This window comes from Copidosoma floridanum, unplaced genomic scaffold (genome assembly GCF_036245765.1).
Source record: "Copidosoma floridanum isolate Cflo_tuat_1 unplaced genomic scaffold, Cflo_Japanese_pri ptg000019l, whole genome shotgun sequence".
In the NCBI taxonomy this organism is placed as follows: Eukaryota; Metazoa; Arthropoda; class Insecta; order Hymenoptera; family Encyrtidae; genus Copidosoma; species Copidosoma floridanum.
The window spans coordinates 17,017,531-17,041,975 of NW_028321896.1; the positions used below are offsets into that span (position 1 = coordinate 17,017,531).

At 39.6% G+C, this 24,445-nt stretch overlaps 5 protein-coding genes across 11 annotated transcripts; 1 reads left to right on the plus strand and 4 right to left on the minus strand.

The window, feature by feature from the left end:
• Positions 1 to 7: 7 nt before the first annotated feature.
• On the minus strand, positions 8 to 2,145 carry CSN4 (COP9 signalosome subunit 4). The gene is made up of 7 exons (XM_014351516.2): positions 1,871 to 2,145; positions 1,700 to 1,782; positions 1,498 to 1,616; positions 1,268 to 1,404; positions 1,081 to 1,195; positions 434 to 998; positions 8 to 352 (listed from the first exon to the last, which is right to left on the minus strand). Exons 1-7 carry the CDS (start codon positions 1,942 to 1,944, stop codon positions 216 to 218), a joined length of 1,230 nt encoding a protein of 409 aa, XP_014207002.1. The 5' UTR covers positions 1,945 to 2,145; the 3' UTR covers positions 8 to 215.
• Positions 2,146 to 5,151: 3,006 nt separating this feature from the next.
• On the plus strand, positions 5,152 to 10,646 carry LOC106638387 (protein lin-54 homolog). Of its 7 annotated transcripts, none has more exons than XM_014351513.2 (12): positions 5,152 to 5,211; positions 6,789 to 7,213; positions 7,327 to 7,644; positions 7,710 to 7,949; positions 8,024 to 8,203; positions 8,271 to 8,381; positions 8,462 to 8,599; positions 8,699 to 8,944; positions 9,023 to 9,228; positions 9,503 to 9,746; positions 9,829 to 10,031; positions 10,106 to 10,646. In XM_014351513.2, exons 2-12 carry the CDS (start codon positions 6,815 to 6,817, stop codon positions 10,287 to 10,289), a joined length of 2,469 nt encoding a protein of 822 aa, XP_014206999.2. In that variant the 5' UTR covers positions 5,152 to 5,211; positions 6,789 to 6,814; the 3' UTR covers positions 10,290 to 10,646. The 7 variants fall into 7 exon arrangements, with proteins under 7 accessions (XP_014206999.2, XP_089449272.1, XP_089449271.1 ...); XM_089593146.1 differs by having other exon boundaries at positions 5,210 to 5,229; XM_089593145.1 differs by lacking the exon at positions 5,152 to 5,211 and adding an exon at positions 5,438 to 5,611.
• Positions 10,647 to 11,560: 914 nt separating this feature from the next.
• Positions 11,561 to 13,496, minus strand: LOC106638389 (uncharacterized). The gene is made up of 3 exons (XM_089592934.1): positions 13,368 to 13,496; positions 12,195 to 13,281; positions 11,561 to 12,111 (listed from the first exon to the last, which is right to left on the minus strand). The coding sequence occupies exons 2-3, from the start codon at positions 13,234 to 13,236 to the stop codon at positions 11,609 to 11,611; spliced, it is 1,545 nt and encodes a 514-aa protein (XP_089449060.1). The 5' UTR covers positions 13,237 to 13,281; positions 13,368 to 13,496; the 3' UTR covers positions 11,561 to 11,608.
• Positions 13,497 to 14,258: 762 nt separating this feature from the next.
• On the minus strand, positions 14,259 to 18,868 carry LOC106638388 (organic cation transporter protein). Its single transcript, XM_014351514.2, has 7 exons — positions 18,453 to 18,868; positions 17,703 to 17,945; positions 17,162 to 17,420; positions 16,595 to 16,763; positions 15,407 to 15,699; positions 15,020 to 15,303; positions 14,259 to 14,656 (listed from the first exon to the last, which is right to left on the minus strand). Exons 1-7 carry the CDS (start codon positions 18,612 to 18,614, stop codon positions 14,399 to 14,401), a joined length of 1,668 nt encoding a protein of 555 aa, XP_014207000.2. The 5' UTR covers positions 18,615 to 18,868; the 3' UTR covers positions 14,259 to 14,398.
• Positions 18,869 to 19,589: 721 nt separating this feature from the next.
• Positions 19,590 to 24,103, minus strand: GC (gamma-glutamyl carboxylase). Its single transcript, XM_014351496.3, has 9 exons — positions 23,869 to 24,103; positions 23,227 to 23,548; positions 22,766 to 22,954; positions 22,511 to 22,674; positions 21,810 to 22,090; positions 21,521 to 21,721; positions 21,021 to 21,241; positions 19,895 to 20,263; positions 19,590 to 19,786 (listed from the first exon to the last, which is right to left on the minus strand). Exons 1-9 carry the CDS (start codon positions 24,101 to 24,103, stop codon positions 19,654 to 19,656), a joined length of 2,115 nt encoding a protein of 704 aa, XP_014206982.2. The 3' UTR covers positions 19,590 to 19,653.
• Positions 24,104 to 24,445: the final 342 nt, after the last annotated feature.

Genomic DNA, 24,445 nt, shown 5'->3' on the forward strand with positions numbered 1-24,445 from the left:
GTAGTGGTTTATTTACAAAATGGTCTTTTTATTCCAAGTGTTTTCTTGTTTTAACCTTAGTTTTACAGTACAAATATTGTATACACATTAAAAATTTACTTTTTTTTTTTTGTTCATGGTGGTATGTACTACACTTGGAGGCATCGTGCATTAAGTCTTGAAAACGAACAATCAATCACCTCAGCAATAAAAAAAAAAACTTAGTTCAAGAGAACTTAATGTACCATCTGATCATCCATAGCTTGTGCATCTATCCACTCAGGTTCCACTTGAGCAATTTTTTCAATAATTTGGTTCACTTGATAACAGATCGACTGAATATGCTTATCCCACGTAGGCAAACTTTCTCGTGCTATGGGAAAAAAACAAACCATGTTACTTTTATGAAAAAACATTACAACTACAGAATAAACTTTATACAATTTATACTCACTTTCAAAATGAACAATAGAATCAATCTGATCAATAGATCCATTCATTCTTCCTTCAGTTATCATTTGACTGGCAATTTTTTCAGCTTTGCCAGGAGGGATTTCCAAAAGCGAGCCCAGCTCCTCAAACGTAATATTATTATACAGCTTGCTGGCTGATAACAAATTGTGCTCAATAACAGCGCGATCTAGAATAGTTCCAAGCCCATCTGGGGTTTTGGCTTTCTGATGTGGCTGTAAAAGAGACTCAAATTCTTCAAGCTCTGTACGGCGAATAATACGATCTAGGTACATCTTTTCTAAAATTGAGTAAGCCGGCAGCTGCTGACACCGTTCATCTTTGAATAACGTGGCCAACATGCGACTTCTTTGCTGACCAGCTGATGCTAGTACTGTACACATCAGAGCATTTCTCAGTGCAGTCATACGCTCATCTTCGTGGATAATAGTTCTGTAAGACAGTTCATTGTATCTTTGAGCTGCTTCAATAAACTTTCTTCTGTAATCCAGTACTCTTGCGTAGCATACTTTGTAATAAATTTGTAGCTGTTCATTTTTTGATTCTGCCTGTAAAGAAAAAAAAAAATTGGTCACTTAATAGCAGCACAATAATATGCCATTAAAAAAACAAAGCATGTCAAAAACATACTTGTAATAAAGAAGCTCTGTTAATGAATGACTCTGCCTGAACAGAGTCGTCATCTTCCAAGTAAAGTCTTGCAATTTTGAGATATGTGTCTAGCTTATAGTCCACCGAGTACTGTCTATGAAAATGGATACAAAGTTTATGTATGTGCGACTTGAAGAAATCAGTTCAATAAAATAAGACCACTTACTTTTGCCCAGTTTCCAGGGGTATACCAACAAGAACAGCAGCAGCCATTCGCCATTCCATATTACGCTCATAAATATCTGCCAAGTGTTGCCTGATACTGGCAACTTGTTCTTCAAACGAAATTACCCTAGGTTGAACCTGGAAATACATAAGTTCAACATTACAACCTAATTCTTGAACTACTTACACAAGTATTTAGTGTATCAGCAACAAAAGAAACCAAAAGCAAACCTTATCTAATGTGTAATGGGATACTGCTTTGGAAATTTCATCAGGTAGATTTTGCAGTCGATTGCTGACATCGGTCAGCACTTGCCTGGATATGACTAAACTGACGTTCTCGTTGACGACTGCAAGGTAATTGGTAATCGTAAGGTTAGAAAACCATCTCATCATCCCAAATGCAAAGAACAACGACAATAATTATACGTACTGGCTTCGATGAAGATTTTAAGAGCCTCAGTAAGCTCGTCGCCGGCTGTCGTCGAGAGGATCGAGTCCAGCAACGCTCGGTACCTGCGATAAATGGGATAATTTAACTAACGATTATCTGTAAAAGTTGATGTGCAACAAACGATGGGAAAAAATGATCCAAAACACCAACTTTTCGGCCTGATCCTTGTGGGAGCCGCCCGAGTGGGCCAAATTAGCGAGTTGTTGTTTGTACGTCGAGGCCATGCTCCCGTTCCTGATCCTATGTGCACTCCGGGATTTTTCCTTCTTTCTTAACGAGTAGAACTTTTTCTCATTCACGGAGTTTTTCTGTTTCACTCTTATTTTTTATCGAAATCTATCATCGAAAAACAGCCACAAAATACAACCTTTAAAACTAACTTTTCTACTTGGTTAAGAACGAAGCAAAAGCATTTGTAATCACACAATCACAAATGACACCAACGCGCATGCATCTACAGCAATACAATACATACTTACATACAGATATACGATTATGCATATGCAGTAGTACAGTGTTGTACAGTCACACAGTGTCAGTGTCAGTACCAATATATATACACACACACACACACACACACACACATATATATATATATGTGTGTGTGTGTGTGTGTATATATACAGTTCCTAGTTCCTACGATGAGACATAACTTAGATCAGTGACAAAAAAACACACGTCGGACTGTTCGGGACTGAATGAAATTTTTTAAAATTATTTGCATTCCGTGAAATTCTTATTTACATTCTGTGGAATCACTAACTAGAGCCACTATATATCCTTTTTCTGAATCGATATTCTATAACATATGGAAAGTGCTTTTAATGTGCGACTGAAAGAACTATATTTACATTTTGCAAGTAATTTTTTTCTTTTTTCAATTACTTAAAGGCTAGAAAGTATTTTCTATAAAATATTCATAATCTACTTTAAGCACATGAATACCACTGCGTATAGAAGAGCTTGCATGTAAAGCAAAAATTTTTTTGATTTTCGAGAGGAACCGATAGTTTTTAATAATTATTGCATCGCTTATAACATTTATTATAATTAAAAGTTACGATATACCAATGCAGAAGAGAGAATTAAATACAGGTATTTGTTAACGTCATACATAATTAAGTGAAGAATTAAATTTTTTGTTATCTTTCAATTGATATTTACATACACGTATAAGTGCCAGACGAGACTCGAGCAACAAATTTATATATATTTTATACAAATAAATCAAAATTAAATGATTTAAATTGTCGATTTGCAGTACAAATCCCATGGGTGAAACGAATGCTATGCATGTTAACAATTAAACAACAACAAAAGTAAGTAAGTAGGAGAATGAGGTTTGATTTTTAGACCGATAGAAAATCCCCTGAAATAAAAAGTTGATGCTCGAAGGGTCGTTTTTGATATTATACGTAATTCAATGCGTAGATTACGATAAAAACACTTAGAACATTGAAAACTCTCTTGGGAGCCGTAAAAACAGCGTTTAAAACTTATTTTGCTAATATCTCGTAAACGGTAGAAGATCGAACGAAAATAAAAATACCAGCGGGTAGAGCGGAAAATTTCCTACCGATTTGGTATTTTACTTTTGTTCGGTCTCGCTGAAAATTTCGAGGTAAAAATTATTGAAGGTATTTTTTCCTCCATGCTATAGGAGAAAGTGAGACAGGAGATACACTGTATATGTCGAAGCCGATCAGCCGGAGAGTCGTGGAGAAGGGGGAGAGGATAAGAGCTATATAGCTATAGCTATATATGTATGCTTGAGGCGTTTTTAGATCGACTGACGGCCGAAATTTGATTTTTGGCTTTTCAGTCAGAAAATTTTTAAGTCCTACGATTGCATTGATAACGGAAAAAAAATTGTTCCCCCCAAATTTTTTTTTTTACGTTTTCAACAATAATTCTGTATCAAAGGAACATAATCAATTTTTTTTTTTTTTTTTTTTTTTTTTTTTTTAAATGATATTTGCTTATCGCTATGAACTAATTATTTAAAAAATTACCCTGAAATTGTTGCGTGCACGTGTACTATAGCTTACAAAACTGTAATAAAAGAAATAGTATGTAAAACTGTTTTATTTATTACCAAATTAATTTCTATCAAAAATGTATGTAACTTAAATACACTATATTAATTGGACTTTATTTTATTCAAACGTTACCGTCTAACGAGATTAAAAGTATATAACGACTCCGACTATATTCATCAGTGTATATATCTATATACATGCGAGGAGCAGCCGACGATCGTTGGAGCACACAACTACACTTATTCCCGCGCTCTCTGTCTCAAAATAAAAATACCAGCGTGTAGAGCGGAAAATTTCCTACAGATTTGGTATTTTACTTTTGTTCGGTCTCGCTGAAAATTTCGAGGTAAAAATTATTGAAGGTGTATTTTTTCCTCAATACTATAGGAGAAAGTGAGACAGAGAGCGCGGGAATAAGTGTATAGTTGTGTGCTCCAACGATCGTCGGCTGCTCCTCGCATGTATATAGATATATACGCTGATGAATATAGTCGGAGTCGTTATATATACTTTTAATCTCGTTAGACGGTAACGTTTGAATAAAATAAAGTCCAATTAATATAGTGTACACGTGCACGCAACAATTTCAGGGTAATTTTTTAAATAATTAATTCATAGCGATAAGCAAATATAATTTAAAAAAAAAAAAAAAAATTGATTATGTTCCTTTGATACAGAATTGTTGAAAACGTAAAAAAAAAAAATTTGGGGGGAACAATTTTTTTTCCGTTATCAATGCAATCGTAGGACTTAAAAATTTTCTGACTGAAAAGCCAAAAATCAAATTTCGGCCGTCAGTCGATCTAAAAACGCCTCAAGCATACATATATAGCTATAGCTATATAGCTCTTATCCTCTCCCCCTTCTCCACGACTCTCCGGCTGATCGGCTTCGACATATACAGTGTATCTCCTGTCTCACTTTCTCCTATAGCATGGAGGAAAAAATACCTTCAATAATTTTTACCTCGAAATTTTCAGCGAGACCGAACAAAAGTAAAATACCAAGTCGGTAGGAAATTTTCCGCTCTACCCGCTGGTATTTTTATTTTCGTTCGATCTTCTACCGTTTACGAGATATTAGCAAAATAAGTTTTAAACGCTGTTTTTACGGCTCCCAAGAGAGTTTTCAATGTTCTAAGTGTTTTTATCGTAATCTACGCATTGAATTACGTATAATATCAAAAACGACCCTTCGAGCATCAACTTTTTATTTCAGGGGATTTTTCATCGCAGCGAAAAATGTGGCAACATTGCGCGCGCCACTGTCAAAAAGCGCATATGCAAGCTGCGCACCGTTGACTCAAACGTGTCAAACCAACTATTATCTATTTCGCAATTTCTGGCACACTCTTTCTCGACAGATAAATAATTTTCAAATGCCTTTTGGAGTCGTAAAGTCAGGGCATAACCTACGTGCTTTCTGAACATTATACTTACGTGTGACGGACGAGTGAGTACTGAGTAAAGTGTAAATATTTCCTAGCTTTGTTTGTACATTATGATTCTTGATCCATGATTCATAATTTCATGTATAAGTACTTAAGTACCATGAAAACTTAACATAACAAATCCAATTACTTACCTAATATTGTACTTAGTTCCAATTGAAAAAAAAAGTAGTGTGGTGGTCGTGTCGTGTCGTGGTCCGCGGGAAAAGAGCAAAAGAGACAGAAAGAGTTGACAGCAGCGCCGACGCAGCCATGGCGGTCGGCTCGTTAAACATGGCGAAATCGAAAATCGCAAAGTGCGCGAAAAACCGTTCGGAAAAGTTAACCGTGCCGTAAACCCACTGTGTCCTTGAGGCTTTAACTGGGTCAGCTGGTTTCATTTTCGTCGGAGAGTTTCGGAAGGTCATATATCTATACTATTTGAAAGACCGTACCGTTGTAGACGTCTGCTCTGATTTCCTATTATACAAGTTTTGTTTGAGAGAGAGAAAGAGAGAGAGAGAGAGAGAGAAAGCAGACATCACATTGGGAAATAATGGTGGGCGCGTGATTTTAAACAAAATATTCCATTCGAACAGTCGCAACTGCCGGGGTAAGTGAAACATCTTTGATCGTCTCTGGTGTAGGTGTTTTACGTGTACAAAACGACGTTTTCCGAGTCAAGTAAGTTGAGGTTTTGCCTTGACTTTGGACGAAAGGGATCACTTGACATATACACATTTCGAGTCGAACTCGCGCGACGCCCCCACCCCGCCCCAAATCATAGGAGCTCTCTCTCTCTCGCACTTCGTTCGCGTTCCGGTGGCAGTAGTTTCGTCCTGCTTTCTCTTATACGTGTCTCTTTCGCGTAACTTTCGAATTTCTAGGTTAACTCCGACAACTCGGGACTCCTTATTCTTTTATCAGTTAAATATTCGCCCTCAGTAATAGTTAGTCGCGTTCTGTTGACAAAACTGAGCAGTTTCGAGCATTTAACGGAAAAGTGCGGCCGAAAAATATCTGAAAATTCAATTTCAAGTTTTCGTCGTCCAGGGAAAATGGCGCGTTCGGGACAGCAGCAGCAATGGCGCTAATGTTCCTGCTCTTATCTTCTTTCTGCGGTGCGCTTCCAAATATGTTTTCCCGATTTTTATTTTTATCGTGCTTTCCTGTCGCGACCTCCTTGCGAAATCGCCTCCCCCGCTACTCTGATTCTCGTCGAGTTTGTTGTTCGCTAGAGCGCTGCTGTGGGAGCCCAGCTCGGGCAGCTTGAAAACGCTCTCGGGCCGAGTCGAGTTTGAATTTTTGAATTTTTAAATCCGAGACAGCTTCGTGCACTTTTCTTTCGTCCAGCAGAGTATGGTTGTCTCTGACTTTTTGAATTGTTGCTCGCGTTTTTCACGATAGAGCGGCTGCGTGGCGATTTCGCCAGTAAGGCTCGAATTTTCAGCTGTGTGACAGTTGTTATTTTAGACTTGGAGCTTGGATTGTCGATTCACCTAGATTATCTATATCACTCACTTAAGCAATTATAGATAGATGTGTACAAAATCAAAATCTCTTATCATTACTGTACATAATCGTTATCATCTTTTTTTAGGTCACAGTTACAGATAGATATTCAAAATGTCTATGACTGAAAGCCAGGTTGAGGAAGTGATGTCCTCCCAAGAGATTGAAGACACAGACCTCACCACTTTGGCTTTAACGCATGGAGCTGAGCAATATGGCTCGAGTGACTACGAAACTCTGGCAAACATAGAAGCTGAGTTGGAAAGTATGCACGCAGAGGAAGTTGTTACGACAGAATCAGAAGAACAATTGGCTGTAGAGCCTTCAGTTGAGAGTATTTTACCAGACATTGAAATGGCTGAGGTTGAAAAAGAGCCACCAACCAAACAAATTATCTATACTACTGCTAGTAGTCTAGCTAATCCAAATACACCAAGCTTATTTCTACAAACAAAACCAACTCTTCAGAGAGTGAGCCCTGTTAGTACTGCTAGTACTACTACTACAATCCCAGTGAGTATCAATTGAAATTTTGTATCTTTACATTAGTAAAATTTTATAGATGAAACTGTTCACTGAATTCATTTGAATAGTCAGGAGTTAGTAAAATTCCCGTTTTTTTATAGATAAAACCAAATATTGGTCAAACCAATCAACAAAGTCAATCTATAATGATTGTTACTCCAGCCGTGGGTGGAGGTGGGAGTCAAATTTTAAAAATATCACATCCAGCTTCTGCTTCTCCATCTCAGTTACAATCAATAGCTCAGAGCTTAATACAAGGAAAGTCAACTGATGGAAGTATTATACAAATCAGACCACCAGGAACGAAAACAAATATCGTTGCAAAAACATCGGGAAACATTGCAACAGGACACTCTCAGAGCGTTAAAACTGTGCAATCAGGAAAGCGGAATCAACAAAATGTTCAACAAAACAAAAATGTAAGTCGTTACACTATCAGCTACCATAAAATCAAACTTTGTATTTAATTATTTCCCCAAAACAGGTATATACAACCAAAATGTATGTGACAAATACTCAACCGCAAAATGCACAGCAACTTTTAATTGCTTCTTCGCCAACTGATAGTCAACAAGGAGAAACTCTTAAATTTCTGAGCAGTAATTCAAATCTAAATGTGCAAAATAGTCCTACCAAAACCATTACTCTAGCGCAAGCCCAACAAATGGGCCTCTTACCGGCTGGCAAAGTACAACAAATTTTGCCTTCCACGCAAAAACAAACTGTAGTTAATTTTTCTTTCAATGAAATTTTTCTTTTTTCATAAATTCATAAATTTTAATGGAAATTCATTTTTAGGGAATACTTGTTAATAAGTTGGTCCAATCTACTACTGCTCAACCGGCAAAATTTATAATTTCCAACAGCACTACCAAATCTCCTGCAAAGATTTTACCAGCTCCAAGTACGTCAGGACACTCCAAATTAAGTTTCAACAAGACATTGCAACAAAATTCGCAAAAAGTTATAATCAAACAGGTATACGTGAATAAATTTATTTCAATGTCTATTTAACGATTAAATTAAACGTTTGACAATTCCTCAGAATTCATTAAAGCAAGGAGTAGTTCCGAACAGCAATTCAATCATAAGGATACCAGCAAATCAAGCATTGAATTCTAATCAGGTGTATCAGTTGCAAGTACCTGGTGAACAGGTATAAACATTACTTTTTCAATAATTTGTCTAAAATTTCTTTAACAAAAATGTTCACTACTTTTATTTTATCATTCATAGGTGCAATACGTTCGATTAGTAAGTACACCGACTACAGGAACAAGTAACGTTGTAACAGTCGGCAAAACAAAAATTACGGCTGCTGTACCAACAATTTCGCATAAAGCTAGTGGTCAGCAACCTCAACAAATCGTCAAAGTTCGTTATTTGTACATATATATGATGTACTTCTTGGAAAATTGAGTCTACCGTCTACGTTAATCTTTCAATTATGTGTAACTATTATATCCACTCTAGGTTGTTCCACTGAATACTAGTAGCAATCAAACAACTCTGAGAACCGTAGCACCAAAAACGTCAGTGTCAAATACTACTCAGAGGATATTAATTCCAGCAACTACGAGTGTAGGAACTGGATCATCAAAAACCACACTTACTCTTCCAGCTTCTGCTTTGAGTCAAATTGCATCTGGACAAGCCGTAATATCAACAAATGCCAATGTTGGCAATATAGTAGTTTTGCCAGCTCAGTATCTTCAGCAAGTAAGCTAAGAAATTTTTTTTTTCAACGTAGTAAAATTTCCTAATACTCATTACTATTTTTTTTAAATTTAAATATAGACTGAAGAGGTCAAAACTAAGCCTCAACCCAATACTCCAACGTTATTGAATACATCTCATGGGTCACAAAGTTCTATTCTAGCAAATTCTTCAACGATTTCGTTATCCGATTCCAAGCCATCAAAATTGTTAAATAACTCCGACGCAAATGGTGGTATCAGACCGCGTAAGCCGTGCAATTGTACAAAGTCGCAGTGTTTAAAATTGTGAGTAAAAAATGAATCAGTCCCTTTTTTTTTTTTTTTAACTAAAATAAGTTAAAAAGTGTGGGTTTTTTATAATGAAAATTCGAATTCAGTCGGTACTCGATCTTCATTTGTTTTATCGTTCCACTGCGAAAAAAATGACTATCGCAAAATCTTCCATTACATACAGAGAATCACAGAACGTTTATTCTACAACGTTGTGTTCTATTAGAAATCTCATTGAATACCAACAAGTCCGTTAGTTATAAACTTTTTTTATAATGTATGCCTGCAGATATTGCGACTGCTTCGCTAATGGTGAGTTTTGTCACATGTGCAATTGCAACAACTGTTCTAATAACCTCGGAAACGAGGAAGAACGACAGCGAGCCATCAAGTCATGCTTGGAACGCAATCCCAACGCATTCCGTCCGAAAATCGGAAAAGGCCGTGATACAGGCGAAGACATCAGAAGACACAACAAAGGTTGCAATTGCAAACGCAGCGGCTGTTTGAAGAATTATTGCGAGTGTTATGAGGTAAATTGATACTTTTGCAAATAGTAGGACTGTCTTTGAGAAGAAAAATAGAGTCTAAGATTGTATGAACGTTTGTTTGAAGGCTAAGATCCCGTGTTCTGAAAATTGTAAATGTATCGGTTGTCGAAATGTGGAAGAACCAGCGGTTCACAAAAAATCTTTGAAAGATTTGGCTGAAGCTGCCGAGGTCAGGACTGCACAATTGACTTCTTTCAATAAAACAAAGTTACTGCAAATTCCTGATACAACCTTTAGGCCTGCTGCTGCTTCAAATGCTGGTGCAAGGTGTCTATACAAACGAATTTTCAATTTCTTCTCGCCTAAAAATGTTGAGTGTAATTTTGCAATTGTTATTTTAGACAACCATTTAATTTTTTGACCGACAAAGTAGTAGAAATGACTTGCCAATGTCTAATGGCTCAGGCTGAGGAGGCCGAGAGAAATATGTGCGATGACGAAGTATCGCAAAAATTGATCATTGAAGAATTTGGACGATGTTTAAAAGAGATCATCGAGTCTGCACACAAAGCTGAGGCTACTTAGCAAAACAATCCTACGAAATATAACAATGTTAATTCACTTCAATGTTTTCCATAGCTTATCAAATGTTTTAAAATATTTTCTATGCAAATACTTGAATATTATACAGTAAATGTGATAAGGTATGTGATCCAGTAAATATTATACAGTATATGGATCAATCACACACTTAAATGACGTTTTTGGTGATCTTTAAAGTACTGTATGATATACAGTCACCCTACTGACTCTGTTGTTGATAAGATGTATTTTTCATCATATTTATTCATTTTAAGGTGTATAGTTCGAAGTGATTTTAGGTTTCAGGAAATAAATTGTACAAATTGAAAATCTTTTAAATAAATACCTAGTATTTCAAAATTCTTTCACTTAGTATTTTACACATAACGTTTTTGACCATTGAAATGGATTAACTTATTTGTATAGTCATTATAAAATAGTCTTCAGAAGATACTATTTTATCAGACAAAAATTAGCAGTCTGATTCAAAATTGTATAATATTGTATAATGCAATATGTATAAAGACATGTTACTATTTTAGAGTGTAATTTTAAGTTATTCAGTGTAAGTATAAAAACTATATCGGAAAAATTGTACAATAAATATAGTTTTTTGAAAGTAAACTGATGTTAAAAAAATTTAATTAGCTATGAATTAAAGTTTTCAAAAATTATTGCATTTGTATCAAATACAAATATTTAACAGATATATACACTTTATCTACAGTTGAGTAAGTTTAAGTGAATAAATTTAATTGACAAGGTATGAAGTGATTCGATTGGTTCAAAGAAAGTAGGTAGTCTGGCAATGTAGAAATATGTATTAGAATGAGAAAAAATTGTAGACATTAAATTGTATTGTAATGAAAAATCGCTTAGTTTTGAGCTGTAAATTTTGTATCATAAAGTTCATATTTGTCCTCAATTTTTAGGTTCTGTAACCGTTTAAGATAAATATAAATAACAATCATCTATTTGTTTAGGTAAAACTTGCACTGCTTGCTGTTAGTTTAAATGAGTAACGTTACTCCGTCAAGTAATTAAAAAAAGCACTTCATTTACATAACATCTATAGAGAAATTTTTAATTTTTAGAATGATATAAAAATCATCTGATACACGCAACTTAGTTTATTTGTAATGAAAAATTTGTTTAATTCGCTGTTCATTGTGTTCAATTCATTGTAGCATAAAGTTTTCAAATGTATGATATGTTTAATAAATATTGTGCTTTTGAAAAAGTGTCTCGTTGTTTATTAAAAGAAAAAGAACCGGTTGATATTAGATAGTTTATTCGCTTACTGTACAAACATTACAAACATGTTAAAATTTTACAATCTTTTTCATAGGCTTGACCTCTGGCTTACTTATAACGGTGTCGACGTCAAGAGACTCCAAATGGTCATCCTTAATAAGATCTAATTTAATACTACTATCTTCTTTTTTCTCATTCAAATCTGGACAATCTTTTTTCAAATGTGTAACATCGCCACATACGTTACAACAGCCTCCATCAGGGTACAATCCTTTTGGGTTGTCAGGACACTGTTTTGCAATGTGGCCCTGTTCTCTGCAAATAAAGCATTTGGCAAACCTGTAGTCATCAGACTTGGTGACTTTGCATTCAAAGTGAGTGTGTTCCGTGGATCCACACTTGAAGCAAATTCCAGTGGCTTCTTCTTCTTTTCCAAGCTCCGGACAATCAGATAAGTTATGACCTGCTTTTCTGCAATGGAAGCAGACTTGCTTTCTGATGCGAGCCAGAGATTTTTCACATTTCCGCCTTTCCAATTTCATAGCTGTATCAATGTCAGGTTTAGGTATACCTAGAAATAAGTTGAATAAGTTAATATTTATGCAGATTTTATATTTTTTTGGAATTTTCAAGTTATTTTTATGAAGTTTTAACCTTTCAAAACCATTTGTTGCCGCAACTCCTTCAATCTTTCAGCATCTTCTCTCTTAACTGGAAAACCATCATATTTAACAATTTCTACATCCATTCCATTGATAGTTATTTTCACTGGAGATTCATCTGCCTTCTTGTGCTTATGCTCTCGATTGTCTTTCGGTTTGGCTTCTTTTTTTTGATATTTTTTAGGTACATTGTTACCAAATCTTCTCCAGTTTTTAAAATCAAAATCTGATTTCCATTCCCTTTTTGTAACTGAACTTTTGTTATTTGTTCCTTTTTTAGATTTCACTTTGTCATTAAATTTAACAGAACTGTCCCAATCATTCCCTTCAACGTTAAAAGATCCCGTTTTTGCATTGCCATTTTCTTTAGTCTCCTCATTTTTTTGATTTTGCTTCTTTTGATTACGTTTTTGACGTTTACTGAGCTTACTACCATCCTTTAACGCTTCTTTCGTTTTTTCAAGTTCATTTACTGTGTTAACTCTAAGGTTTTGATCATTTTTAGGTAATTCTCCAATGGATTGCTCCCTTTTTCTTTTCTTTTTTTTAAGCTTAGATGGGCTTGGGTCATTGTCACTGGATTTTTCAATATTTTTCTGTGGATTTGGCTTCAACTCACCTTGTATGTCATCATTTGATAACTTTGGTGCTTTATTTTTTTTATTCTCAATTTTTTCTACTTTTTCAATGTTAGAAGTTGATGCATCCTCCACGTGAGCCATCTGTTTAACAACTTTTTTCATCTTTTTTTCTTCATTCGTAGGATTTTTTTCAACCTTACCATTTTTTAAGGAACTCTTATTTTTTGGTGCATCAAACTCTGCCCAATCAGTGTTGATATTTCCCAAAGATTCGGCATAATAGCGATCATCTTCCCTGAGCAACTGTTTGGCTGATTTTTTTTCACTTCCTTGCACTTTTTCCTTCGTCAGAGCTTCTTCCAGCTGTTGTTTTAATACGTGCCAAGGGGTTGATTCATCAGGTATCTTTCTATTTGATGATTTTGAGCCCTCAGCTCTTGCAAACCGTGTCATTTTTTTGCATGAACGCAAAAAATAAATGTATTTACAAATTCAAATCTGTTGATAAATTTTTCTTGTTATATATGAAGCAGTATCCTAATGCACTATAAAAATAAGTAAATAATAAAGTAATCCATTACTACCTTGATTAAAACTGTAAAATCAAGCAAAGGATGTTAACAATAAACCACAAAAATTTACCAAGTTATTCGAATTTCACAATTATGACAGTGCTGAGAGGAAAGCACTTGAAGCAACGTAACCTACAGCTCTTGTAAGAACATGTGCTTTTCTTCCAAAAAAATTTCTGATTGGCTGTCTTCAGTTTATCCTTAAGGTTTATCCTCTCTCGAAGCTTTCAACTTTTGCCACGTGGACTCTTTTCACACTGGCTTTTGGCGCTTGCTGTGAAATAGTCTCCGCTTATTACTTATAAGCGGCTTATCATCCAATGACCTAACACAACCGTGCCCGCGAAATATAAATTTCTATTTCTTATTTTGGTTGGTTGCTTTTTTCAGAGGATTTCAAACATCGCGGGATTCGCGGGTCGTCAATCCGTTGGCCATTTATGTACAAGCAATTTTAGACAATTTGGACCAAAGTTTATGTGAAACGTGTTCTTTTATTTACCATCTACTGAATTTAATTTGTCCGCCTCTACAGAGTCCATCTTCACTAGTTACAATTGTAAATATTCGCCAATTTTGACATTCCCGTGAATTTGGAAATTCACTTTCGAGATCTATTGAATGAAAAACTTTCAATTTTATAAGCTGCAGGGGTAAATCGTCAGATTCATTATCCACTAAAGGAAAGGAGGAAAAAATTAAAACCACCGATAGGCACGTATTCAGTACTTATTAATAATGTTCAATTCTCTATATTTTTGCGTATGTTTACACGTTAGTTAAATATATAGTTACAGAACACAAACTGGTACACACATACATGCACGTATTTCTTATGTCTGTGTACAAAATATATACCATAAAATTCATTAGAGGTGAATTTGAGACACTATATACGTGCTTACAACGAAAATTAAATTATAGTGCACCAGAAATATCTTACAGATTTTCCATGTACAGTCGTACAATGTGAACAAGTTTGAGAGACAATAATAATTGTTCTCCAGAGTGAGAAGAAAAAGAAAAAAAAAGAAAAAAATTGTCTATCTCGAGCACTTGCAACCCAAGGAAACGCTACCACGACCCTCGGCCAGCTCCTCTTGGACGGTATCGGCGAGGGGCCGATTACGAGTCTCCGGCAGAGCACGACACGCCACACCCGCGCCCAGGACCAGTATGCCGCAGAACGTACTCGGACCCCACCAGACCACGTTACCCAAACTAACGACGCTGTACGGCGCGACGATACTGCCCACGTGTGCCATCGCCGAGCTCACTCCCAACGCCGAGTTTCTTGACACCTGCAAGAAAGGTTTTCACATATAATTTGGGTTATTGATTTTTTTGGTTTGTATTTCTTATCACGTCAAGTCTGAAGTTTATTTTTACACAAGAAACAGATCTGGAGCGCTGGCTGTTTTTTTTTTTTTTTTTTTTTTTTTTTTCGGGCCATTTAGCATGCGCTGAGCGGTTTTTCAATAATTTCGAGTTTAGAGAGCATAATTATTCACTCGCAAGGGGACAAAGAAAACGGTCCCCGTTAGATAGAACGTGCACAGCTACAATATATAATTATTTACCGATAGGTATGCGCATAAGCCCGAATTGTACCTAATTGCTCGTGTGCCATATATGATGACCACGTACGAAGGAAACGGACGTACCGTTGGAAAAAATTCCGACGTGTAGAGTATGATGACCCCGTAGGCGGCGGACAGAGCAAACCTGCTGACGAGAGTGGCAGCCACGATGACCGCGGTGTTGGATCGCGATATGCTGAGTATGGCCATGAGCAGGGCCCCCGAGAGAACGAAGAGCATCGAGCTTGCCTGTCTACGGCCCATCACTATCAATATCGGCGTCGGCACCAGATAAGCCGGTATCTCGGTTACGCCCTGCAATACCGCGAACAGGTAATAGTCCACCGCTATGTTATCGACGTTCAGAGCTACGGCAATATATGTGTAATTACATCTTTTATTACAAATAAAAATATTCATGCAGAAATCAATTGTACTTATTTTGGGAAAAATAAAGTAAAAAATTTATACCCAGGGCGTAGTACGTGAGGGAAGCCGTGAGCCACGTGAAACAGGTTATGAACATGCGTAGGCGCAACTCGGCGCAACCGAATATAACCTTCAAGCCGCACATCTGATCCGACCAGAGGCTCAGGCCCTTTTTTTCCTCGGCACCGTCGACCGTTTTCCCGGTGACACCCGTCCCAGTAGTCCTAGGCAGCTCGTAGTCGTCCTTGATCGGGCCGTTGAACCTCTCGAGAACCCGCCGGGCTTCCTTTCGCCGGCCCTGGGCTATCAACCAACGAGGGGACTCCGGCATCAACCTGTTTTGTTTTGGTTTGTTCGAACAATTGTCATTATAGTAACTACGTTTTTTGTTTTTATCATTTTCTTTTCTTTTAATATAGTACCTATAAAAAGTAGGTATCGACTCTATAATAAATATCAACGCTGAAATCAGTCGCAAATTACATCGTTGATTATACGTTGATTCCACGCCAATGGATAATCTAATCAATGCTAATTTAATATGTTAACGTGAAGAAAAAAAAAAAAAAACGTTATTTCTAAGTGAACTAAAATTATTGACTCGAATCAACGCTGATTCAATACCATTGATTTAGCAGAAATCAACGCAGAACGTAACGATGTAACTTGCCATTGATAATTTTGGTAAAGGAGGAACTGCGACGAAATTTACGTTAAAATTTAATATGCACATATATGTTATAATGACACACCGATCGCTATGTATACAGAATAGTGCGAACCATTATTATTTTCACGCGACGACAATCACGTGCGAGCTACCACTTATACTTATATTAGCGGACGGTTCTTTGGAAAGGATAAAAAGCAAGGGGCAACTTATATATACAGCATCACACGAGAAGATGCATATATAGACAGTAACGGTCAGCGCCGAAAATCGCTCGAAGGCAACTTTGAAAAATAGGAAAAAAGTAATTCACAGACAGACAGAGAGAGATCAGAAAGCGTTTCGGAGAGGCGAAAAAAAAAAAAAAAAAAAAAAAAAAAGTAAAAATTGTTTAACGAGTGACGTTGCGCGCCAGGGTATTGATGGAAGGGGGGGGGGCGGTCCGTGGCAATAACAATGGCAAAAGATAAGCGCCCCAGGGTCTCGCTCGCTCATTGTTCGGGAGGCTCCTTGCTTCTGGAGAATTATTTTTTCTATTCCTCGTCAACTTTGGCACCTACCACGCGAACAAAAGGAGCACGAGGGCCGGCAGCGAGGTGGCGACTTGTATCTGTCTCCAGGTCCACGACAGGTAGGCTACCCCGGCCACGATAATCGGACCGCTAGCGAAGCCGCAATTGAAGGCCACGGCCATCCACTGCCTGTGCGTGTTGCCCGCCACTTCTGTCACTGTGGCATACGAAAAAGAAACAAAAAAAATTACTACCATTGCTCATGTATATCTAAAGGGCGCCGGCCACTATTTCTCTCTCTTTTTTTTTTTTTTTTTTTTTTTTTTTTTTCATAGCCCGGCGTGCAAAAATAAACACGCTCTCGTTCCGTCCATAATACTCTTTTGTGAGCCACCAGCTTCATTATCGGACACGAAAAGCAGCTCTCTCGGGGCACAACCCAGCAGTGATAACATATAATTAAAAAAACCAGAAGCTCTCGTCCCGGTGCACACCTTCCACAACAGTATATATATATTATATAGACGAGCCTGCACGCTACAATCCAATGTAATGTATGTATGCGTATAACCGATTTTTAAAGTAAAAGTATATAAAAACGCGGTGTCAACTTACGGGTGGTGAGCGAGGAAAATTGAATGGCCGAGAAGCTGACGCCGGTGAGGAGGCGCAGACAAACAAAGCCCCAGTACCAGGGCACGTAGGCGCTCGCGGGTCCAGCGACGATGAACATGAAGATGCCGAGGACGTAGATGGAGCGTCTGCCGTACTTGTCGGCGCTCACCCCCAAAAAACCGGCGCCCACCAGCTTACCCAGTGACAGGGCCATGTGCGTCGTTGCCCGCTTCGGCGCGTCCTTGCACACGAGGTCCCACTGCAACGGGACAACAATTTTACAGTATACACCCAGAGGACGGCGAGGAATCGCTTAATGAGTATAACTTGGAAATTTCATTTCGAGTGGTCACAATGGCCGGTGCCCGAGACCGCAGAACGAAAAGAGGAAGAAAAAAAAGGGAGACACGCAATTATAGGGATCCGTTCACCCAAAAGGAGCTCGTCACGCCGCATTGTATACACGGTGCAATTATTCCATCACCACTTCTGATGTATACATATACTGCAGCCAATAGGTGAAAAAAAAAAAAATACTCACCTCCTGGACCATGGAGGTACGATCGGTGTCGTCCGCGTAATTGTGCCCCGTGCAGTCGAGGGTCGTCGCGTCCTTGATGCGTTGGGCGACGTACCTCCGGGATTCCGCGAAACCGATTTCGGCCAGCAGCGAGTAGTTGTAGTCGTACTTGGCACACGCGCCGGCCGACGATACTTCGCGGATCTGCTCGGACGTCCAGTTTGCCGAGGTCAGCTCGGGCACCGCGCACCAGTGCGTTGGGTTCTGGTTGTCATGGGTTTTGCGATCAGCGTTGGATACAGGAGAAATCGTGTTTTTTTTTTTGTTTTTTTTTCAAGTAAGAAATAAAAGTCCCTCTTTTTTGTTGTTGTTTGTCACACTTTTTCGGTGTCAAGACGCACGTGACAGTTGTACGGTGACTATTGCAATAATTACACTACACACGAGTGTGTTTTTTTTTTTATCTTATCGATACATCAGATTTTTTCCTGTTTTCCTTTTTCTTTTGTTTGTACAAAGAAGCGCAAGGAAATTACGTACTGATGACGCCAAAAATAGAAAAAATGGAAAATGAGCGTCAATAAACATTGACGGGGCGCAATAAAGATAAAGATGATGATGATGTGCCTTATATATCTTCGACATGAAAAAAAAAAAAAAAAAGGGGGAAATAAGACACCCGATCGCAAAAAAAAAAAAAAAAAAAAAAAAAAAAAAAAAAAAAAAAAAAAAAAAAAAGGCGCGCACCTAATCCATATTTATATTGTATACCTCGGCGATGAAAATGTAGGTGTTGGAGTGCATGCCGGCGAATATGGTCGGGAACATGGTGAAGAGGAATATGATCCAAACGAGGCTCGAGCCGTCGCCGAGCTCGTCGAGAACCCGCGTCAGAGGATCCACGTCCGTAGCCCTCACCTCCACCTCCGACATGATGATCTCTTTTCTCTCTCGGATATCGGGACTATATATATATACGTATTATATACACGATAAGCACTAATCAGTCACCTATATACACTCGCGCGCGTCTCCCTTGACAAGCGATGTACGCACACGCTGCATCCTCGCGACCTCTCACTCCGCGTAGATATGTCACCGCGACTTTCTCCTCGGGGCACCGGCTCTGAATACAAAAACTCTCGAGGTTTATACTTTCGATTTCACATGTTTCGTGTGTACGTACACGTACGCGCGCTTGCCGGTGTCGAATGAATTAGGTAAGCCGCGAATTATCCATAGGCACCAATACCCCGTGTCTTCGAGCGCAAAGTTGAACTAAAGCAACTCGCGTGTAGGTACGTATTGTTTTGTGCTTTCCCGGAGCTTTATCGCTTCTCTTGCGCTATATATATACGTGCATGTGTATACATGTGCACGAGATGCGAGATAACACGCGGAGCTGCAGACGCGGAATGTTTCAGGCTGTTCGAGCCGAAGAGACAGGTGTATATGCTTGTTTGTACGTGTCTGCAAAATTATCATTGTTGTCATTGTTGTTGTTTTTTTTTTTTTTTCCTCAACAAGCAATTGCGTTCGTATATAGTTGCTATATATTTGTACGTCAACTTGGACATGAATTTGTAAAAAATGTGTGTTTGATTATATTTGATGTCGCAGAGTGTATCGGACGATAACGTTGGGTCCGGGGGGCTCAGTCGAGCGTTGGCCTCCAAAGAACTCCCGATATCACTGACGCTTGCGTCTAGCCCGCAACTTCGATGTCGATGAGATAAGATAAATTTTGTACACACGTACGCGCACACCAACTCGATTACACGTAGTTTTTGAGCCTTGGGACGTTTGTAGCTCTTCTGATGCGCAAAGCTCGTACAGGGAAATATCGGTTGGAAAATAGAAAATTACTCTTTGACACCGATATTGTATTATATATTTTTGCACAACCAATACAACACAAAGACAAACACCAATATTGTAACGATCTTTCGTTTTAATCGTCATTGGATAGTCGTTAAGGCGCCATCGGCACGTCGAGGACGAGATGGACAACGGCATGGGCGACGTGTCCAACAGCTCGACCGAACGGCCCCACTTTGCGCCCGATTTCTCCTACGATCGGCAGCGCTTCCGCAGCCTCCTTCGTCCTGTTAATCAACGAGTGCGTGTGCGTGTATGTACGTTGTACCATTGTCGCTGCGATTGTATGAAAGAGAGCGCGTAACACAATCGAGAGAAGAGGAAGAAGAAATTACCCTCGCGCGGGCAGGTGTTCCCGTTGATGATGGGCGAACGTGTACATGTAGCAGGCCGGATGCGCGCTCGTGGTTTCGACACTGTGAAATCTTCCGGTCTCCACCCGCAGGTAGCCGCCCTTGGCCATTGTCCGACCGGCGTCGTATCCTTCCTCCCCATTCATCCGCCCCGGCCGGTGGTGGTTTTTCGCCTCCTCCTCCTCCTCGCTGCGGTAAAGTACCTCGCCTTCGAGGACGTGCAGCGTGACGTTGTCGAGGTTCGCGCCCACGTAGTTCTCGAGAACCAGGCCCGGGTAGTCGGCCACGAAGAGGACGTCCGTGTGATTCGACCAGGACAGCACTTCCTGCTGGATGCGCTCGAGCTCGGGACTTTGAACAACATAAAAGATAAAAGAAGAAAAGAAGATACTGAATGGGAAACGAGAGGGGGTGGGGGACGTTGGTTGCGTTGTTTACGGGAGAGTCGCGAGGGCTGTGCTCTAGGGGGGTTGCTGTTTGGAGAGTTGACCTCGTTTTGCTCTTCTTGTTTTTTTTTTTTTTTTTTTTTTTCCTTTTCGTGAATGGCATGCGCGAACAATGGAGTCGACGTTGCTAAATATACAGTCAGAAAACGCGTGAGAAAATGCACCATTGGACACACTAGTTGATGGATAATCTGGTCAGGCTACGAAATACTATTTGTTGTTTTCTATCGGTGGTACTGAAATAAATATACGTTTCCAGAACTTTTGTCCATGAAAAATTTGATACAGGGTGACCCCAACTTGGTTATAACGCATACAAGCTCAAAGATATCATCGAAGATTATTATATAGTTTACAAGGTTGCTATCTCATGATCCAAAGTAGGAAGAGGCCCGGACTTGGATAAAAATTAAGAAGACAAGAATGCGATGCGCACGCTTATAAAGTCATTAAAAAATCATTACTAAAAAATAAAATTCAAAGTCTTTGCAAAAGTTTTTGTCGAGAGTTAAAGAGCGCGCAGCCCCTAGATCGTTCAAAACCTCAATCTCAGGATGGGTGGAAGAAGTTTAACGTAGGGCCGGATGATACCTTGATCGTTAAAAGGGCTGTACTTGACTTTTGAGGACAATTAGTTATGAATACAATCTTTGAAGACTCACCGATACGGGCTAAACTGTTCGAGGAGGGGCATGAGGTACGAGACAGGTTTCAAGGGATGCCAGTCGGCCTTTAGCAAATCCACGTTCGGATCGAACAGCCTCTGCTGGAATCTGCCGTTCAATGAACACCAAACGTCCACGTAGATGCTTATGTCGGACGATACGTTCCTCCATGGTGCTGCCCCACTGCTCGAGCATCCCTTCAGATTCTCTAAATTGTCCTGCATTAAGTGCAATTTGTAAGATTTTTTTTGTTTGTTTTCATATTCGTTCAAACATAAATATACGCAAGAACGAAGTATGGGAGCAGTGGGTAGGTAAACGTTCAAAACAATCACAATCTACCACTTTGAAGCATATTGGAAGGAAAGTGGAAACGCGGTGTTATGTATGGGTGACGTGCAAAACAATGCATGTATTTTGGAAAAAGTCGAGGTATCATTTTCACCCCCCATCCCCCGTTACCCTAAAGGACATCTGGAATTTTAGGTATGGGATACCTTGACGCAATGTGCGTACTGCCTGACCATGTCCCCGTGTTTGGCCCACCTGTCGTTGAGCACCCAGGCGTCCCCGTCCAAAAAGTGATCCCTGCCACTTTGGTTGTCCCGCACCCTGACCACCACCAGCACAGTGTCCCAGGCGTGGACCATCATGTCCCAGGAGTAGCCGTACGGGCCCGGCACCCAATTGTTGTAGCCCTGTTTCTCGCCCATCGACACACATCGCATTGCAACCAAAACGTCTCCTTTAAGTATACATGAAAAAAATAATACCCAAGGAACCGACCTTTGTGAGGAAATGCGAGTAGGGCAGGAAAAACTGGGTGCCCATGTGAAACAAAAGCGCCGCAGCGACGAGCTTCTGTCCTCCGGAAACTCGGCTCGGCTTCTCGATCCGCGAGTCACGAGGACTGGTTGCACGAGTTGTTTCCCCCGTTTTGACCATGGATTTCTCCGAGTGTTGGTTTGCCTTTTGACGCGACCACGGGATTCCACGGAGGTACTTCCTCGGCCAGTCCGGACGGCAAAAGAGCGGCATTGTGGCCAGGCACACGAAGGGGAACATACCTGCGTGCGCGTGCGTTTTACTGTCTTTTCTCTCGTCAAAGTTTCGTCATGATTATACATATATATATTCGTGGTTCGGGTGTATTTATGTATATACGGGGTGAAACGCGGACAGAGAGGATAGTAGAAAGTAGAGGGCTGGTGCCTGGTAACATTCGTGCAAACGGGTAAGATCCGGCTTCCTTCGTTTTAATTATATCGGTGGAAAATTGTTTTCTAATTACTTCACTGCTGTTTTATGGGAATTTCGCGTCATTTTTTAAATCAGTTTTATCAATTATGGATTCTTTTTTTTTTTTTTTTTTTTTTTCACAGTAAGATAACAGGTAACAACAGTGATACGGTGAATAAAATGGAAAAGTAATTAAAAAAAAAAAAATTATACATATAACATCCGAATGGACGTAATCATCAATTTACCTATGGAGAAGAGCTGCGAGTTCATAAGGTGAAACATGGTGCAGAAGAACATGGCAGGTAGGCGCGTCTCGTCGAAAAGCATGAAAAAGCCGACCGTCAGATCAAAGACGAATCCAAACCAGTGGACGATGAAAAAGTCCGTCTGACGCGTCGACAGTAATAGCCTGTGATTGGGGATGAAAAAAAAAAAAAAAAAAAAAATTCAAATTTGTCACACAACCAACTTGTTTGAGCAAACAAAATAGAATTCCTCACTTGAATGGCTCAAAGACCCAGTGTCTCGATAGGTCGACCATGGCGTAACCCTCGAGCCACTCTCTGCTCGACTTTTTCAGGCCCGCGAGGAAATAAAGCGCGAAAAATTGAAATTTCAGGATAAAGTAGTTCCAGTAGGGCACGCTCCTCTTTTCTTCCTCGCTCGCGTACAGTCTCGCGTCCAGTGCACTGTACCAACAATCATCGGCACACTTTGAAATTCGCGAATACGTATTACGATCTCCGAAGAGGAAAAAAAGTAGCATCTACAAGTGGATTCTTTTTTTTTTTAATAAACTGACAACTAGATGAAGCATACAAGTAAATAAGACTAAGCAACTTTTTTTTTTTCATCTCAAATTGAATGTACTCGCAAAAGAGAGTAAATAAATGTGTACATTTGTCCACTGACTGTATGGATGCTATGATTTTTTTTCCGACGTAATCTGAGTAACGATTACAGGTATCTGTTGGCGCTCGTGCCCCAGAACAGGAGAGCGACGAGCCCGAAGAGGTACGAGTGGTTGTTCCAGTGGCTCTTGTCGAGCAGGTGTATGTACCAGTAGGGCAGAGCGAACAGGGCGCAAGATTTTTTGAAGTGGAGGCCCAGAGTCATGCCGAACGCCCCGAGCCACATAAGCGCGTATAGGACGGTCATCCAGGGCAGGGACGGTGGGCGCATGCCGTGGATCAACGGGAAGTGGCAAACGTGAGGATCTCCCCATTTTAGGTCTATGTTGGCCAAACCGCGCTCCTCCACCACGTCGACGACCATACAGAGACCTGTTTACATTTTTTTTTTCAAACTAACTATTCACTCGAATGTGGGGGCATCTGTTTTTCGATCAAGCAAGTGGCGGCTTATCATTTATTTCAGTCGAAAAGCAAAACATCACCCAATGACACGACGTATTTTGCCAACAGCTGTTACATATATTAAACAAAGACACGCGCGACTCGAAACTCGTTGAAGATTTACTTCCTGATTCACTGTACAGATTCGACGATCGCGTAGCCGGGATACTTTTATTTTTTATATCTCAACGGGACTAACGATATGATATTTTTTATTTTTTGTGAAAAAAAAGGGTGGTAAAACTCACCAAACAGTGCTCGAGCGACCCCGAGACTGGCTGGGTCGACGGGCCGGTACATCGCCCTCGCAAATCCCTCGAAACTGCACAGATCTTCGCACGCAAAGCCGGTCAGGCGCTCGAACATATCTCGAATTTTCTCGATCGCCGCACCTTTTCCGATTTTTTTAGCCCCGCTGTATCCCTTTCCACCACTTCCCGCGCGACTTTTCACAACTTCACTTTTATCAGACGCACCTTCCATCGTTGCTGCTTAAAGTGTATTTTTTTATTTTTTTTTTTCACCCTTAAAACCCACACGAAAAAAAAAAAAACAAAAAAAAACAATGGCTTCGGTAGTCGAGAGGAGTCTCAAGAGATGAAATCCGCGAAAGCGAGCGGGTGGTACATCGAGAGCACGAGGGTACGGGGAAATAAAGCGACTCATTTGGACCTACCCCATTGCCTTGGCGATTGCAGAGACGAGGCGTCGCCGTCGCCAAGCAACGTTACCACCGCCGGCATCTCATTATTGACCCAAGGCTCGCGCGATTTCGCGCTCGCGCGTAAATTATTATTACAAGTATTTTTTGGCTCGTCAACTTTT

Excerpts from the sequence above, each read along its gene's own strand:
- CSN4 (XM_014351516.2), bottom strand. The coding sequence starts at position 1,944 with ATGGCCTCGACGTACAAACAACAACTCGCTAATTTGGCCCACTCGGGC. Across the intron at positions 1,405-1,497 it reads CCCATTACACATTAGATAAG|GTTCAACCTAGGGTAATTTC; the intron begins GTTTGCTTTTGG and ends ATGTATTTCCAG. Across the intron at positions 353-433 it reads TTCTATTGTTCATTTTGAAA|CACGAGAAAGTTTGCCTACG; the intron begins GTGAGTATAAAT and ends TTTTTCCCATAG.
- LOC106638387 (XM_089593148.1), top strand. The coding sequence starts at position 6,815 with ATGTCTATGACTGAAAGCCAGGTTGAGGAAGTGATGTCCTCCCAAGAG. Across the intron at positions 8,600-8,698 it reads AACCTCAACAAATCGTCAAA|GTTGTTCCACTGAATACTAG; the intron begins GTTCGTTATTTG and ends TATCCACTCTAG. Across the intron at positions 8,945-9,022 it reads CAGCTCAGTATCTTCAGCAA|ACTGAAGAGGTCAAAACTAA; the intron begins GTAAGCTAAGAA and ends ATTTAAATATAG.
- LOC106638389 (XM_089592934.1), bottom strand. The coding sequence starts at position 13,236 with ATGACACGGTTTGCAAGAGCTGAGGGCTCAAAATCATCAAATAGAAAG. Across the intron at positions 12,112-12,194 it reads GCAACAAATGGTTTTGAAAG|GTATACCTAAACCTGACATT; the intron begins GTTAAAACTTCA and ends ACTTATTTCTAG.
- LOC106638388 (XM_014351514.2), bottom strand. The coding sequence starts at position 18,614 with ATGTCGGAGGTGGAGGTGAGGGCTACGGACGTGGATCCTCTGACGCGG. Across the intron at positions 17,421-17,702 it reads GTACCTCCATGGTCCAGGAG|TGGGACCTCGTGTGCAAGGA; the intron begins GTGAGTATTTTT and ends GTCCCGTTGCAG. Across the intron at positions 14,657-15,019 it reads CGTCGGAATTTTTTCCAACG|GTGTCAAGAAACTCGGCGTT; the intron begins GTACGTCCGTTT and ends CCTTTCTTGCAG.
- GC (XM_014351496.3), bottom strand. The coding sequence starts at position 24,103 with ATGGAAGGTGCGTCTGATAAAAGTGAAGTTGTGAAAAGTCGCGCGGGA. Across the intron at positions 21,722-21,809 it reads ACTCGCATTTCCTCACAAAG|GGCTACAACAATTGGGTGCC; the intron begins GTCGGTTCCTTG and ends GGCGAGAAACAG. Across the intron at positions 20,264-21,020 it reads GAACAGTTTAGCCCGTATCG|TCCCGAGCTCGAGCGCATCC; the intron begins GTGAGTCTTCAA and ends TGTTGTTCAAAG.